This window comes from Magallana gigas, chromosome 7, assembly GCF_963853765.1.
Source record: "Magallana gigas chromosome 7, xbMagGiga1.1, whole genome shotgun sequence".
NCBI classification, from domain to species: Eukaryota; Metazoa; Mollusca; class Bivalvia; order Ostreida; family Ostreidae; genus Magallana; species Magallana gigas.
Window position 1 is genome coordinate 10,497,884 of NC_088859.1, and position 15,847 is coordinate 10,513,730.

Consider the following 15,847-nt stretch of genomic DNA (forward strand, 5'->3'; position numbering starts at 1 on the left):
ATATTTTACACCAATAAGAAAACAATAATTTCACTGTAACATTTCATGAAAAACGCAAACCATAGAATGTTATTTTTTTTGGTGTATGTCAATACTCAATAATTGTGGGTTGTCGTGATAAAATTGATTAACTAAACAATTATAATTAATACTCAGAGAGAAGAAAACTGCAAACATTAAGTACATATAATAAACTGGTTTTTTCCTTATTACATTAAGAATATATACATATTAAATCCGTTATTTATGATTTCTTTTCCCAAAGCTTGTTTAATTGTTGTTATTTTTTTTAATTTTGACATAATAATTAATGTGCAAAAAGATTCACATTTTAATTTCCTGAATAAAAAAATTTTGGTAAATAAATTTTATAATTGTTTAACCAAATATATTAAAGGAAAAATAAATTCAAAACGCTACTGAAGAAAAAAAATGCAATATCACGGGGATATGAACAACCGATAGCAAAATGTAACGTTTATCAGTAGAACGACCTTTTTTTTTTATCTTTTATTGATCAACTTTCAATTATCACAATCATCACATTAGATATCACAATCACAGTCTACATGGCAATACTTCATAATAAAATATTTTATAAAATAAACAATAGTATACCTTCTGTTTCCTTTAAAAGTGGATTTTTCTTCAAAAACTTTTTTGAAAACATTTTTCTGTTGTCTTACTATAGACATGTAATGATAGTTGTAATAAATATAATGTCTGAGTAAATATTTGCAAAACCTTTCTAAATCCATTTTTTGATTATTTTGCAACAATATTTGTCTCCTTCTATAAGTAGTAAATCTACATATTGATATGAAAAAATTTACAAAAAATGTATTTACATTTTTCATGACAGAAAATGCCGTCATCAAAATTTCATCAATATATAAAACATTGCATACACTATTTTCACAGTCCTTCAATAGCGATTCCAAATGATAAATTATAAAATCTTTCTTGAATTCCTTCACTTTTTCACATTTTACAAACATATGCAATAAATCTTCGCATTCTGTTTTACATAATGGACATTTGTTTGAATCTGTTTTACCGATCTTGAACAGTTTTTCATATGTAAAAATACCATTATGAAACATCTTAAAATCAAGTTCTACAACATCTGGAGGTCTACCAACTCCTCTTAATATAATTAATATAATAATATAATCTGTTATCAAGAATAGACTCATTATCTATTTGCAATTTTCCTTTCCAGTATTCGTTTGATATTGGAGGGTTAAACAGCTTGTGTATTAACGTTTTCTAAAAAATCTTTACTGTACATGAAGAAAACACATATTTGTTATTTTCTACACAAATCGAAAAATTTGGAAGCAATGCTTCTTTCACATGAACAAACTTTTGAACAATATTTTTCCACTCTTCTGGTATAACTGATAATAATGTTGCATAATCATCTTTAATGTGTTTTACCTTAATTTCTGAATCATATTCATGTATCAGTTCTACTATACAAGACACGGGCAAAATTCCTGGTATTACTTCATATGAAATGTCTCTGATATGTGTAATACCAGCTTTTATAAAATATGCCCACACTAATGTTTTGTTCTGATTAACAATTTTAGAATTGAAAAACAAGCAGTAATTAAACACATCGTTTCTATTTTCATTGTAATCAACATTATCCTTCACAGCATACCATGCACTAAACATTTCAACATAAAAAGAAGGCAGACATTGCAAATCCATTTTGTTCAACTGTAGAAGAAATACTTCAACACCACCTTTCAAATCACAAATTTTGGATAAAAAATAGCTAAAAGTGTGTTTCCATACTAGTTCTTTTGTAGGACACAAATACTTGGCTAAAAACTTAAGTCGATACGACAGCATTTTCAAATAAATACCATCAATCTTTAAACCACCGTTTTTATGTTCGCCAACAATTGTTTTATATGACACTAAATGTCTGCAATAATTCCTAAAAAATCAATACATTCTTTTTTAATTGTATCTCTAGCCCAAAATGGGATAGAAATCACAGACAAGGAATACCATAATTTGGACATCAACAATGTATTTATAACACTAGCTCTTCCATGTATTGTCAACTGTCTTTGTCTTCACAGATTAAGAATGTGTTTAATATTTTGTACTTTGTTTCTCCAATTTAAATTTGCACACTCTTCTTTGTTTCTACCAAAATAAACTCCAAGGATTTTGAGAACATTTGATTCAGTGACATTAATTAATTTTCTTACATCTTCCAATAATCTCCCTGAACCTATACACATAATTTCTGAACATTTATTTTGGCACCAGAGGCTCTTCCATACAATTCAAAAATCTTAAATATCTCAAAAATATTTATTACAAACCGATAATGTTGTGTCATCTGCATGTTGAAAAACCAATGCAGTTTTATCAGACAAAGGAATATCTATAACCATTACATTTAATTGCACACTTAAAGGTTCTGAGCACAATACATACAATAAAGCAGATATTGGGCAACCTTGCCTTACCGAGTTTTTGATTGAAAAAAATTTTGTAAGATGACCATTACTTTTAACACTGCTATAAATACCTGTATAAAATATTTTTACCCATTTTCTGAAATAATCTCCAAAACCAAATACTTTCAACACCTCTAACAAATACCCATGACTGACCCTATCAAAAGCTTTTTCTTGATCAATTTTTACAATATAACCTTCCATATCATCTATTTCAGTCATCTCTATAATATCTCTTATACTTACTAATGTGTCTGCAATATCTTTTCCAATAATGCAACATGTCTGACTATCAGAAATAATGTTTGGTAAAACATGCTTCAGTCTATTTGACATAATTCTTGCAATGATTTTGTAATCAACATTCACGAGACTAATAGGTCTCCAGTTTTTTAACAATCTTTTATCACCTTTCTTTTTGTATAGTAATGTAATTACACCAATTTTCATAGAATGTGACAATGTTTCTTTATCATCTATTTCTAAAAAACGTTTGTACTATACATTTTTCAACTTTGGCAAAAACTTTATATAAAATTCAACAGTCAATTCATCAGGACCAGGACTTTTATTGCTGGCCATTTCTTTTAAAGCTTGCTCTATTTCATTAACATCAATATTTTTATCACACAGTTCAACATCACTTTCATTAAGTTTTGTATCGACAAATGACAACAACTGATCTTTACTTTTACATTCTATAGTTACACATAAATACAAATTGGAATAAAAATTCTATTGCATATCTAAAATAGAATCAACATTTTTCTTAACTTCACCGTTTTCATAGAACAATTCCTTTATTGTCTTTGACTCTTGTCTGCTTTTTTCTAAATTCAAAATATATTTCGTACCCTTATCTGATTCATTCGCCCACTGGGCCTTAGACCTTAGTATGGCACCTGTACATTTTTCATTTTCATATTCACAGAGATCAGTTTCAAGTTTTTCATATTTTTCAATGTCAATACAATAACCATCAGCAACACTTTGTGACAATCTTTGCAAATTTGTTTTGAATTCTATAATACTACTCCTTATTTCTTTCTTTAGCTTTATTTTGACTATATATTTGTGACAGTTTTTTAATTTTATACTTTAAATTATCCCACCAAACTAAAATTGATTGCTCAAATAATATACATTTCTTTTCTTTTTCAATACGTTCCTGGACTTTGTTAACATACATTTCATCGTACAATAACAAATTGTTATGGATCCAAACACCTGGACCTCTTTCACAGACTTCTGTGTTAAAATTCATTACAATCATAAAGTGATCACTCATTGTTGTTTCCACATAAAATATGTTTCTCACATATAAACACAAAGAATTTTTGCAATCAAAATAAAATCAATTCTACTTTGTACAATTATCCCTTCTCTAATAACTTTCCTAGAAAAAACTTTTTTTCTTTCATTTCTTTCTCTCCATATATCAACCACATCATGCTCAGTCATCATATCTGTCAATCCTTTGTAACTCTGGTCATACTTATGTACTGTTTTACCACATCTATCTATCTCAGCAAGAGTATTATTAAAGTCTCCCATAATGATTAACTCTGTAGAACGTGGCATAACATTTGTAATATTTTTTTAAAACATTACCCTTTCTCTAACATCATTAGGCTCATATAAATTTATAATATCATACTTGTTGTCATTTTCCGTGTATTTGACATGCAAAAATCTACCATCAAATCCGTTTACCATTTCAATATTTCATTTAATATCATTTCTAATTAAAAATGCTACTCCTTTGGATGAAACATTTTCACTATTATGATAAATAACACCATTCCACAAATGTTTATTATTATCAATAAAATCATCTTTCCAGTGAGTTTCTTGCAATGCTACAATATCATATTTTCTTTCGTCAAATTAACTAAACTCCATTTTCATTTTATCAATGTTCACCAAACCGTTACAGTTCCAGGAGGTTTTGAAAACCATTACTAAAATGAAAAATGTAATCATTCGCTCCATTTTATTTGTTCTTTTTCGACTTGGTTTTACTTTTATCCTTCGTTTTCTTTCTCTTCTTTTTTCCCCATTATCATCACTTCTGTGTCGTGTTCTGATACCGAACTTTCTTTATCTCTGTCACTTGTACGCATTTCACTATCAATGATTTCTGGATTTTTATTTTCCGTTACTTTTTCTTCGGTCGAAATTTCATTTTGAGTTTGGTTTTCTTTTTCTTCCGTTTTCTCCTGATTTAATTTCACTGGGGCCTGTGTTCCTAAAACATCCACTGGTGTTTATGTTTCCCCTTCAATTGCCTTTTCGTCCTTATGTACTTCGTCATCGTTCTCTATATTCACCTCTTCAGAGTTCTCTTCCCATTCATTATTTTCATCGTCATCCGATTCGTTTTCATGCGACACGAACAATTGTGTTCCCGTTCACCGCAATCATCACATCTTACAGACTTGCATGTTCTTGCATAGTGACCCTGGTCCTTGCATTTAAAACAGACGAATTTTGGACACGCTCTAAAAAGATGATCACTTGCGTAACACAAAGAACACACTTTTAACTGGCCATTATGAATACATCTGTAATAATCTTTCTGGAATTTCATAGTATAGGGCAGTGAGGTCATGTTTCCAGGTAGTTTGTTTTTGCGTACCGAGTACCGTCTGCTATTGTTGTTCCAGGATAGAATCTCCTATTGATTGGGGACAAAAGTTCAACCCCCATAGATCGTAAAGACATTTCAATTTCTGCATCTTCAATATAAGTAGGCAGATGCATGAATCTAACGACGATCGAACTACATGTAGGTACTACTTCATGACATTCAAATGTGTTTTGACCTATTCTTATCCCCTCTAAGAGGTACTGTAAAGGGGCTCTCCCTTCTAACGTCATTTCATTAAAATTCCCCGATTTCGGGACACATGCGAGCAAGCTACCAACACCACAGTTATCATGGTTATCATTCGATAATTTCTTCGGGTTTCACCGATGAATTACTGTGGAATCATTTAATTTCGTGGGGGCCAATTTTCGAGGATTGTGGGTTTTTTGCTTGTTCGTGGGGATCTAATTTCGTGGATGAGTCAGTTTTCAGTTTCGGTAGGTAAACCAAACCTTTTATAATTTATACTTTTATACTTTTCATTGAGGATTTAAATTCGTGGGTGAGAGCTACCCACGAATACCACGAAAATTGAGCCACCACGAATTCTAATGATTCCACATTATCTTTCACATTCACAAATAAAGCGTTTTCTTTACAATATTTCCTGTTCACAAACAAATTATGTGATCCGCCAAGATGGCGACCCCTAGACGTGGCTACCATCCTCGCTTGAAACGTTATTTACACGTTGTAATAGTTCACAACTATATATACAGTACAAGTAAAATAAACACAATTATAAACATAAAGTTTGTCTATAGAAGACACAGTTCGGTGGTTCACTTCTAATAGTAAACACGCTCGGTTGTATTCGATCAGCCAAATTATACGTGCTTACATTGCCATTCGAAAACCGGAAGTCCTCAGTAGAACGACCTATCCTACTGCGCCACGGACACTATGATTTCCGAAGGAAACTATTAGTGTCACATTTTTGCAAACTATCTACAACTTACAAAGAAGTTTGCCTTCTTACTTTAAAACACATGTTTTATCTACTCATTTTACCTTACAATACTCTAAAAGTACTATTCTTAAGGTTACTAATGCTTGTACACCATCCAAATACACAGACACTGTATAATTGCATCGATGAACAAAACTTGGCAATTTTCATGCAGAAAGTTCGTTTAGTTCAAACATTATCAAAATACCGGCTTCAGCTGATTTTGTGAATTTTGTATTACTGATACACAATACTTTACTTATATAGCATATATGAGCGAACGAACAGCTAAAAGAACATTATGTCAACATAACAGAGACGGCAACCTTAAAAATGGCTCTCCGTAAGTCAATGACCTTTATCATAATAATCAACGCCTATCGTCAATAAAACATACATCTTGTTTAGTAAAAAATATTTGTTTACCTCAATTTCGAAATCCATCCCTGCACAATCTGTTCAATAACGACACAGCACTCTTTAAAACCGTACTAAATATTGATTATACTGACATGGGCTGAAAGCGTGAAACAGAAAAATGACGTCAACTTTTCAAGTGCGATTTTCTACTTCATAATAGCGATATGTCAATAAGCCCGGTTTTGTCAGAGAGCGGTCCATATATATATATATATATATATATATATATATATATATATATATATATATATATATATATATATATATATATATATATATATATATATATATATATATATATATATATATAATTATTTTGATTTTACTCACGGTTCTCTCTCCTAAGGAATGTTCGTAGGAAGCCGTCCTCTGCCCCGTGGTTTATTCTACTAGAAGTTTCAAATTCATTATATGAATGAATAAAATGAGAGAAAAATAAAACATTTCTATTAACCAATCAGACATGGAGTTAAATTAGATATAAACTTTGATACTTACAGTACTACTATCTGATATTGGATATGATTTTCACCACAGTGTTGTCAAATTGTTTCATGACCAATCTCATTTATACACACCACCATTCACAGTACTAAAAATACATCAAAGGTTATGTTATATATCAATTTGACCGTATGTTTTTAAATTAGGACACGAAATTCATCATTATGAATGATATACTGTAAAACGAGAAAATATGGCGCACTACAAATTTTAGCGCCTTTGGCGCAACTGCCTCTGAGCGCTAAACTTAATAGTGCGCCAACGATTTTCCATATGTGTTAAATTTCTTCAAGTTGCAAAACAATAACGTCAGTCCATTTTTAAGACTATATAGAAGTGTTCATTTAAATATCAGATGCTGTCGGTTCTGTTTGTTTAAACAATTACCCAGGTAAACGATATGGCTTATTGGGTATAAGTGCCTAAACTTGGATTAATTAATTCAGTTTTAATTGCTTTTTAATATCTCTCATTAGCACCTTGAAAATTGGGCTTCTCCCCATGCCACTTCCATTTAGCGCGTCGAGGTGAAAATGTGATTAAGCGTGGCGATCGTTAACGCTGACAATACATGATTGATCATAATTTCTTTGATCTCTGATTAGTGGATATAAAGATAACAAGACGATACCTATTTTTTTAAATGTAAAATTACTGTGAAAAAGATTCTGTCATGGTGATAAAAACTTATGGTAAATGTAGCATCCGATTTTACTTTTAGTTTCGGGACTCTTCTAGTGTTATCCAAGTCGACACGTTAAATTCAAAGTCCGATAACTCAAATTTGTTTACCAACAAAAATTACACATCATCGCCAATAAATGAGGTTTTCATATCTATCTACTGACGATTTACACAAAAGTAAGTATGTTGTTCTCAACGACAGTTTACCGTGCATGAGAGATAGAAAACGAAGTTGTTGTGTTCACGTGCTTGAGTGAACACAGAACTAAATTTTGGGCGTGATTGTTTATCAAACAATAACATTTTTTTAAAAGAAAAGATGCATGCGCTAAAATAAATTGGCGCTAATGTACTGGCACTTGCGTGTGCGCTAAAATACGTAGGCGCCAAATTTTCTCGTTTTACAGTATATCAAATGACCTTGCATTTGAAAACTAGAGAATAACAGTAATTCGAACGAATAAAATTTTTAACTTTTAATGGAGTCAAGTTCAACAAATCACATTAATCTAATTAACATGAAGAACGCAACCTCACCAATTTGTTTATAAGTTTCATGAATAGCAAATTCCTGGAAAAAATGAATTTTTGCATTCCCTTTTGTTAATAATTTTCAAACATCTGTTTCCAGCTTTTTTGTTACACCGAATAATTGATTATTGAATGTAAATTGTGAAAACAGTGATTTTCCTTTTTTTTTCGAGAGAGAATTGTCTATCTTGTTTAGTTTTCTTATTAATAACGTGTTTTAAAAACAAGATTATGCATTTTAGACACATACAATGCGCATGAATTTCCATGAACTACTTTGCTGTGCGTTGAAGAAATGGTGATTGAATATAAAACACTTGTTGCAAAATTCAAGGCAGCAACTCTTGAACTTTTTTCTACTAGACAGACATATTTTTGTCTATTGTCGCTTACAAAGTTTGAGAGAGAGAGAGAGAGAGAGAGAGAGAGAGAGAGAGAGAGAGAGAGAGAGAGAGAGAGAGAGAGAGAGAGAGAGTCTACTATACTACACAATATACATAAAGACACACCAAAAGAGCCCGGCTTTCAGTACTTCAGTACTTTGATTCTTCATCGACAGGTGTGCACGAATTAGACACAATTATGATACAATGTGCATAGTTTTATAAATTACCTATCACATTATGTGTATGAACATCTGGTGGTTTTCCCCTTATTCCATTCTCTGTCCCATGATTCTGTTTCTGTCACATTTTGCTTAATGTTTGTGAAATCAAGATACAACATTCATTCAAATAAAAAACCTGATGATAATGTTAAAATACTGTGCAAGGTATTCCGATTACTGATGATTGTCAAACAATACCACTATTTTTCATCCAAGAAATCCGTATGAAACCGGTTTTGTTACTATTAGTTTTTGGTTTTTATTTTGGTAAAAACAGATTCCATTTCAATGATGAAATCTGAGATTGTTTCCAACCGTCGATATTAATCATACTTAATTGACAGATATTCTTATTTTCTTGTAAATTGTCAAAAAAGTGGCAGAAACAATATTTTAGATCAAACATCTATAGTGAAAATATCTCCTACTATGCGCAACAGCTTTATTATTTAGGGTAACGTATTAATTGAGTTAAAATTGGCTGTTTTTGTTTACTGGTTTTCTTCTTGACATAGTAACGGATTAAAGAAATACAAAGGTAGACTGAAGTGTTATGCAAAGGGAAACTATTCTAATTATAATCACCGACATGTATGACACAATTCACAAATATGAACTGAACATAGTTTTACGGTCGATAATCTAGGTTTATTGGCTGTTACCTATAGTTTACAAGACGTAAACTACAGAAAACGACGTTATTTCACATATTTAAATGATATTATTCACGTGATAATGTTTGTTTCAGAAGTAAAAATATATTTAGCACTAAAACGATTATTTCCAATTCCAAAGCAGAGTTTACCATTTGTAAACTACGGTTCAAAATTTGAAACTATGACACTTGCTTTCTGATAAATGTAGTTTCACAATTTATGAAATAATGACTTACAAGTTACCGAATGTAAATAATAGTTAATTAAATTAACATATGAGGTTTGTCTTAAATGACATGGACACACGTCATTTCCTTCTTAAAAACGATGTAATTTTTATAACAGTAGTATGATATTTTTTGCGTAACAAATGCACAATTGAAATAGAACAAAAATGTACATTGCCATTATTTTGAAATGTTTTAATTCAAGTTCAACAGCGAGTACTTTCACAAATATAACCCATTCTTTGGGTCCCAAAAGGAGATACGTATCCCCATTGATAACCTCTCTTCATGATGAAGGCGTAGTTGGTTACTTCTTGAGCCCTCGCATTAAACCGGTTACTTCCTGGAAAGTTTTGATAGACCATTGGTGATCCATCCGACCAAGTCCATCGGCCATTGCTATATTTACCGCCAATGAACCATCCATCAGCATTATATCCAGCTAAAATTAATAATTTTTTTAAGTAGCATCTTAAAGATGTACAGACATTCTATTTACAATTTTTAAATCACATTCAACTTTTTATCTGGACGCTGGCAAACATTTTTGGGAGCTGATTTCAATCAGTTACTTTGGTAAACGAAATTGATATAGTATTTAGACTTAGGCACAAATCATCCCCGCTGACAAAACAATAGTTAAATTCGATGTCATGTATTCATTGCTGTTCAAGGGAGTTTATTCATGAATACTTTGAAAATTATCAGATTATAAATGGTACAACCAATTAAGATAGTTTCTTTGCTGTCCTTTGTGATCCTACGCCAGAGTTCAACATGACTGGTTCGCCGTCATTAATTACAAAGCGCCGTTTTTACAGCGGTAGTGTTTAGAATCAAGGGCACACTATCCGATCAAATGATAGATCCAGTTTAAAATTGCTTGGATGCACTTTTTAATATTTGGATTCCTGATACATAGCCCATCGTAGAGTTTGATGGCGTAAATTCGATCTTTAAATATTATACAACATCATTTATATGAAGGAATTCTTGTCAAAAGACCACAATAGTTTATGTAAGAAAAGAAATGCCCGTAATTTTTCTAATACAGCTCAAGAAATATTTTTCATGCGAATTTCAAATACATAAAAAGATATCAATTCCTGTCATGGCCTCAGTTCTTTGATTTAAAATAACGTTTGCAGTATTTTATGTACATATCTTTTGCAAATATTTAAACTTACATTTCTAATCAAAATGCATTAAAAATCAAATATCCAAGTTTAAATTCGGTAATCTTTAATAACTCACGGTTTTCTCTCTCTAAGAAGGATCGCAAGAAGGCGTCCTCTTCCATGTTGTCAATTTTCACCAGCGACATGCCTTTCCTTTCACATTGAAATTTTGCATCTTCCCAGTTACTCACTCTTCTGTTTTGACGTTTGATGAGGTAATTTTGACAATACTTCCTACCAGATACCATCGCTGTTTAAATGTGATGATATAAATAACGGCAATGTTATATGCTACATGTACATAAGCAAAATTAAAGTCATTTGATCTTTCAAAAAGAAAGTGTAACAAATTTGTCTTTTGATATCATACAAATACATGTATTTTCTATCAATGGTTTATGTCGTCCAAAACAGTACTTATTTCCCATTGCGAATCTAATGTTGATTTTATAGCTGTTTAAAAGAAGAAGCAGAACTGTAAATATATAAAAATATTTGATGCAGACTTGAATGCCCGAATTTTTTCTCATTTGTCTCATTTGACTAAACTTTTGAAAAGCATCATCAAAACGATTTTCTCCGAATGTTCTTGATGATTGAACTTTAAAGTTAAAAAAAATCCATCATGAACATGGTTAAAAAATCGTTTGAGATCATAGCAAATTAAATATTATGTAGTATTCTCATTTAGCTAATAGTACCAACATTGTGTATAGAAAGAAATAAGAGAGGTTTGATTGGAAGATACGTCAATGTTGTACACTTGATAGAAGTGCATCTGAATACTATCGTTTTCTTTAAGCGTGTGCGCTTTACATTTTAATAATCTATATAAAATTTGTTTTTGATGTTAAAGCTGCTTGGTGTGAACGCTTTTTAACGGTGTTTATACTAAGTTTGTGAATAATAGAAGACATTGCAGTAGTTGTACCGGTCTGTTTAGCCATATTTTAAGGGGAAAAAATGATTAGCAAATTTTGTTTTAAAATCAAACAACACAAAAGGGTACCGCGTTATTTCGCCTCATGATAAAATTTGCCCCTTTACGTCAAGGCGGCTGAATTTGTATTACGACTTCGACATCGCTATAAATAGTGGTCATACTGTTTTTAAAAAACAAAAATAAACATGTGTTCATTTTGTTCAATAATATTTCTGAAGTTTGCTTTGTTTACAATTGATGCATAACATGCGGGTTGAATAAACCTAATCATTCGGGGGACGAAACCAAACGGTACCCTTTTCTTAACATTCCCATGATGCAGCTTGCTTTGCTGTTGTTATTTGACCATGAAAAAATTATCTTATTTACCTTAAATATTTTTAACTTTGAAAGGAAGCCGATCCTACCGCTGTAAATAGGCGAAAGTCTATACCTTTCTAAGATAGTTGGTTTGTGACCACGACCCGTTCTTTACCAGCTTATTTTGTTTACAATGTTTTTGATATTTTTACTTTTTAGATTAGAGGCGTCTCATATCACTGTTTAAGACATTGATTTCAGTAAAGCATTTACAGAAATATGAGTCATTTCACATTTTTAGTTTAAAAATCTATCAAACTGAAAAATAAAAATCGACATAATTCATTTTAAAATGTACTTTGTAATGTATTATTCTGTTTTAAAAAACTCAAAAAGACTTGTGACATACCTGCACAAAGGATATACAACACTACCACGCACAAAAACTTCTGCATTTCAATCTAAAATATAAAAGAAATTTCAATCCCATTGCAATAAGTTCTCGGCAAATGCTTATTAATTTTGCATAAACTTATGACACGTTGCGTTTCGCAAAACATGGATTTTTATCTAAAAAAAAATATGAAAAAAATCAAAATAATTCTGTTTTGCAAAAAGTACCAAATTTACTTACAACTTTGATCTTCTTTATCAGCAATACAACTAAATGCAGATTTGACCAGTGTAAATTTATATAACTACGGGTGTCATACAAAGCTGGTCGTCCTTATTAATTAATTGGGTTTGATAACGAGTTTCAATTAGTATACTAACAATTAGTATGAACGTAGTCATTAATCTTTTCTGATTAATTTTGCACAAATTATGTAGGCGAAATCACTATTCATTCATTAATTTTTATCTGCTTCATTACATGTTGCATAGGTGTGGAAAAAGAAACACTTGCTAAAAAAAATTTATAATATATCCTGATGGCAAATGTTACAAACACAAAAATATCAGCATGCAAGCAGTGGCATTAAGTTACATCATAAATAACTGGAGAAAAACGTGCGACCAATTTAATAGATGTTTCAGACTCTTTTACGTAAACAGAATTTCCATTGCTTGAAAAAGATCCCTCGTCCTTCCTAGTTTTCAATTATGTATTGTATCGTTATATGACAAAAACATAGCTTAATTCGGTTTCATCCGTATTTGCAATATCCTTAAAGTGTTCTTTTCACTTGTTCCATTTGACCCATTTTTGTTTTTCATAAATATAGTCTAGATCAGGTAAAACGCAGGGGTTAGCTTAAAGTGAATCTCTACACAATATAAGTATTGGACATTTTTGTTAAATGCACATGTAACTCATATTAGGCACAGTATTCAACAATAATAGATCTCAAAATACAATACTCTATTTTCTAGAGAATTTTTAGATATCAGTCTGGTACCAGATAACCCTTATTTGTCAAATCTATAAACATTTTTGTCAAAAAATTCTTATGAAATAAAATTTCATAAAGTTTAGAACTGAAAAACAATATAACCATGAATGAAGTTTGTATGGTTTTTATTGGAATCCACATTAATATGTAAATAAAATATAAAGAATTTTTTTAAGGCAAATTGCTAGACGAAATCCCACAAAAACCTGAAAATATAAACAATATTCGGTAGTGAATAAGATAAAGAGAAGGAATTGAACTAAACTGAAAAATTAAAAGAAATACTTATTAATTGCAAATATCTTGGTATGAACGATCCAGCTGTTTAAAAGTTGCCTTTCTTTATTTGATATGATCTCAAATATCTTGGGACCAATATTTTGACTAATGAAAGTAACGAAGAAAAAATAATAAAGGAACAAGTTTCTGCTACATGTAACTATGTCGATATAAGGTTAGTATTACTTATGATAATGATTAATCTGAAAAATCATATTTCTTAGAAATGTGTTATATTTATATTTAATTTTAACTCTTTAAAACAAAATGTTAGTAGTTGAATTACCATCAACTTTTTATATACAATAGCATTTATATGTATAAACAACAGCCATACGCATATAAATACATACATAAGATGTCCATAACGATACACATGTTTGTGTGGTAATGAAAAACAAGCTCCTATTTTAGAAATTTGTCGTTCCTTCATTTGGCTTGCAAATCCGTGCCTCCATTGCTATTGCCAACTAGCTATATATATTTTCATTAAAATATATAAGTTTAATGGCAAACTTTCAATGCAAGTCTTTAACCAATGTTTTACATTTGGGAAGTTAGGATCAATTCAAGAGATCGTACAACGGTTCTTTAGTTTTATATTCATTATACATACATGTATATAGTTAAAATGAAAATATTATATCTGCTTACCTTTATCGATTATCCGTGACATAGTCATGATCGTCTGTTGCAGATGACATGACAAAAGTGTATTGCCAGTAGGAGGGAAACAGTATATTTGTGTAGATTTCACGTTTTCCGTACAAAACAACTGATAATCAATGTTATTTGAAAGCTTTGACCACAAAGAAAATTGATGTATTTTTTAAGCGTTTTTGGTGATTTCATTCCTCTCTCATCTCCTTCGTTTGAAGCGTTCAATTAAACGGTATATAGCTAATTGTACCACGACAAAACGTTATCAGTCTTGAACAAAATGGCGTTTCAAACGAATGTCAGACATGTTGTGACGATGTAGCCCTCCATCTTAAATCAAACAATATTTGTGTACTCGGTTTATAGTTTCTGGTATATCACTACTTTGTTCTTTCTTATAGAACATTTATTGATATTCTTGATTAGAATAATATTAAACAAAATGTTGCTCCCTCATTAAATAAGAACAATGCAGAAACTGATTCTTGTCCAAAGTTTACACAACAACAGCTGTAGATGGTCAAATTTGTGTTTATATTATTAGATTTGGAATAAAGAATATTGTTGATCAACATTTGAAAATGACCAGGTTAGTATTGATCGAGAAGTGACCTCAGGATATTCTATTATATACAATATAAACATTTCATTTCATTTCTAAAAACAAGTTGTATCCAATGTAATGTGTTCTGGTTAAAAAAAAATATCTGAAAGCTGGAAAACCTGATAGTGATCTTGATCTTATATACGTTTTGAGAAGCCTAAATTATAACAATCAAAATTGAAATCCAATATGACGGTAATCAGAGTTTAAAAGGGACATATATTAATTCATGAATTTATTTTAGCTTTGACAATACAAAAATCGGTTTGTAATTACCGAAATGAGCATACAAAGTCATCAAAATTGCACAATATCCGCCTTTTTAAAGAATAGCAATTATATAATATTGATCATCTTGCCCGTTGTGTAAAAAGAAATTTTAGATAGCTGAATGGTCGCTGATATTTTAAGGCTGAATCAGCCTCGTGTAGACTATATGTGTTTTATAGATATTTAGGAAATTGATCCCATTTAAAACTAAACTGATTTTTTTTCTTTATGAATTGAGAGTTTATGGCCAAAAAGTATCATTTAAAAGTTCATGACAGATCTGTCGGATTCTTTTTGCTGACATCCAGAATTTCTAAAGCAATAAAAGAAATATTGTTGTATATACTCTGTTTCAGGGCATCTTCTATGTTTAATGTAAAGTAATTGCTCATCCTTTTGCAAAGAAGAGCATATTTCAGAGAAAATTCCCAATGTTAATTTTATTATTCTCATGTGTACCAAAGATAAAAATCAAATTGATATTATCTATTTCTGTCAAACTGAA

General features: G+C 30.7%; 2 protein-coding genes across 3 annotated transcripts in view; both read right to left on the reverse strand.

Moving 5' to 3' along the window:
- The window catches only part of LOC105332350 (uncharacterized), a 38,197-nt gene that overhangs the window by 20,200 nt on the left and 2,150 nt on the right, over positions 1-15,847 (reverse strand). The gene's annotated exons all lie outside the window — the stretch shown is intronic.
- Positions 9,900-12,849, reverse strand: LOC109619255 (perlucin-like protein). The gene is made up of 4 exons (XM_066066598.1): positions 12,770-12,849; positions 12,545-12,596; positions 10,969-11,142; positions 9,900-10,156 (listed from the first exon to the last, which is right to left on the reverse strand). Exons 2-4 carry the CDS (start codon positions 12,588-12,590, stop codon positions 9,921-9,923), a joined length of 456 nt encoding a protein of 151 aa, XP_065922670.1. The 5' UTR covers positions 12,591-12,596; positions 12,770-12,849; the 3' UTR covers positions 9,900-9,920.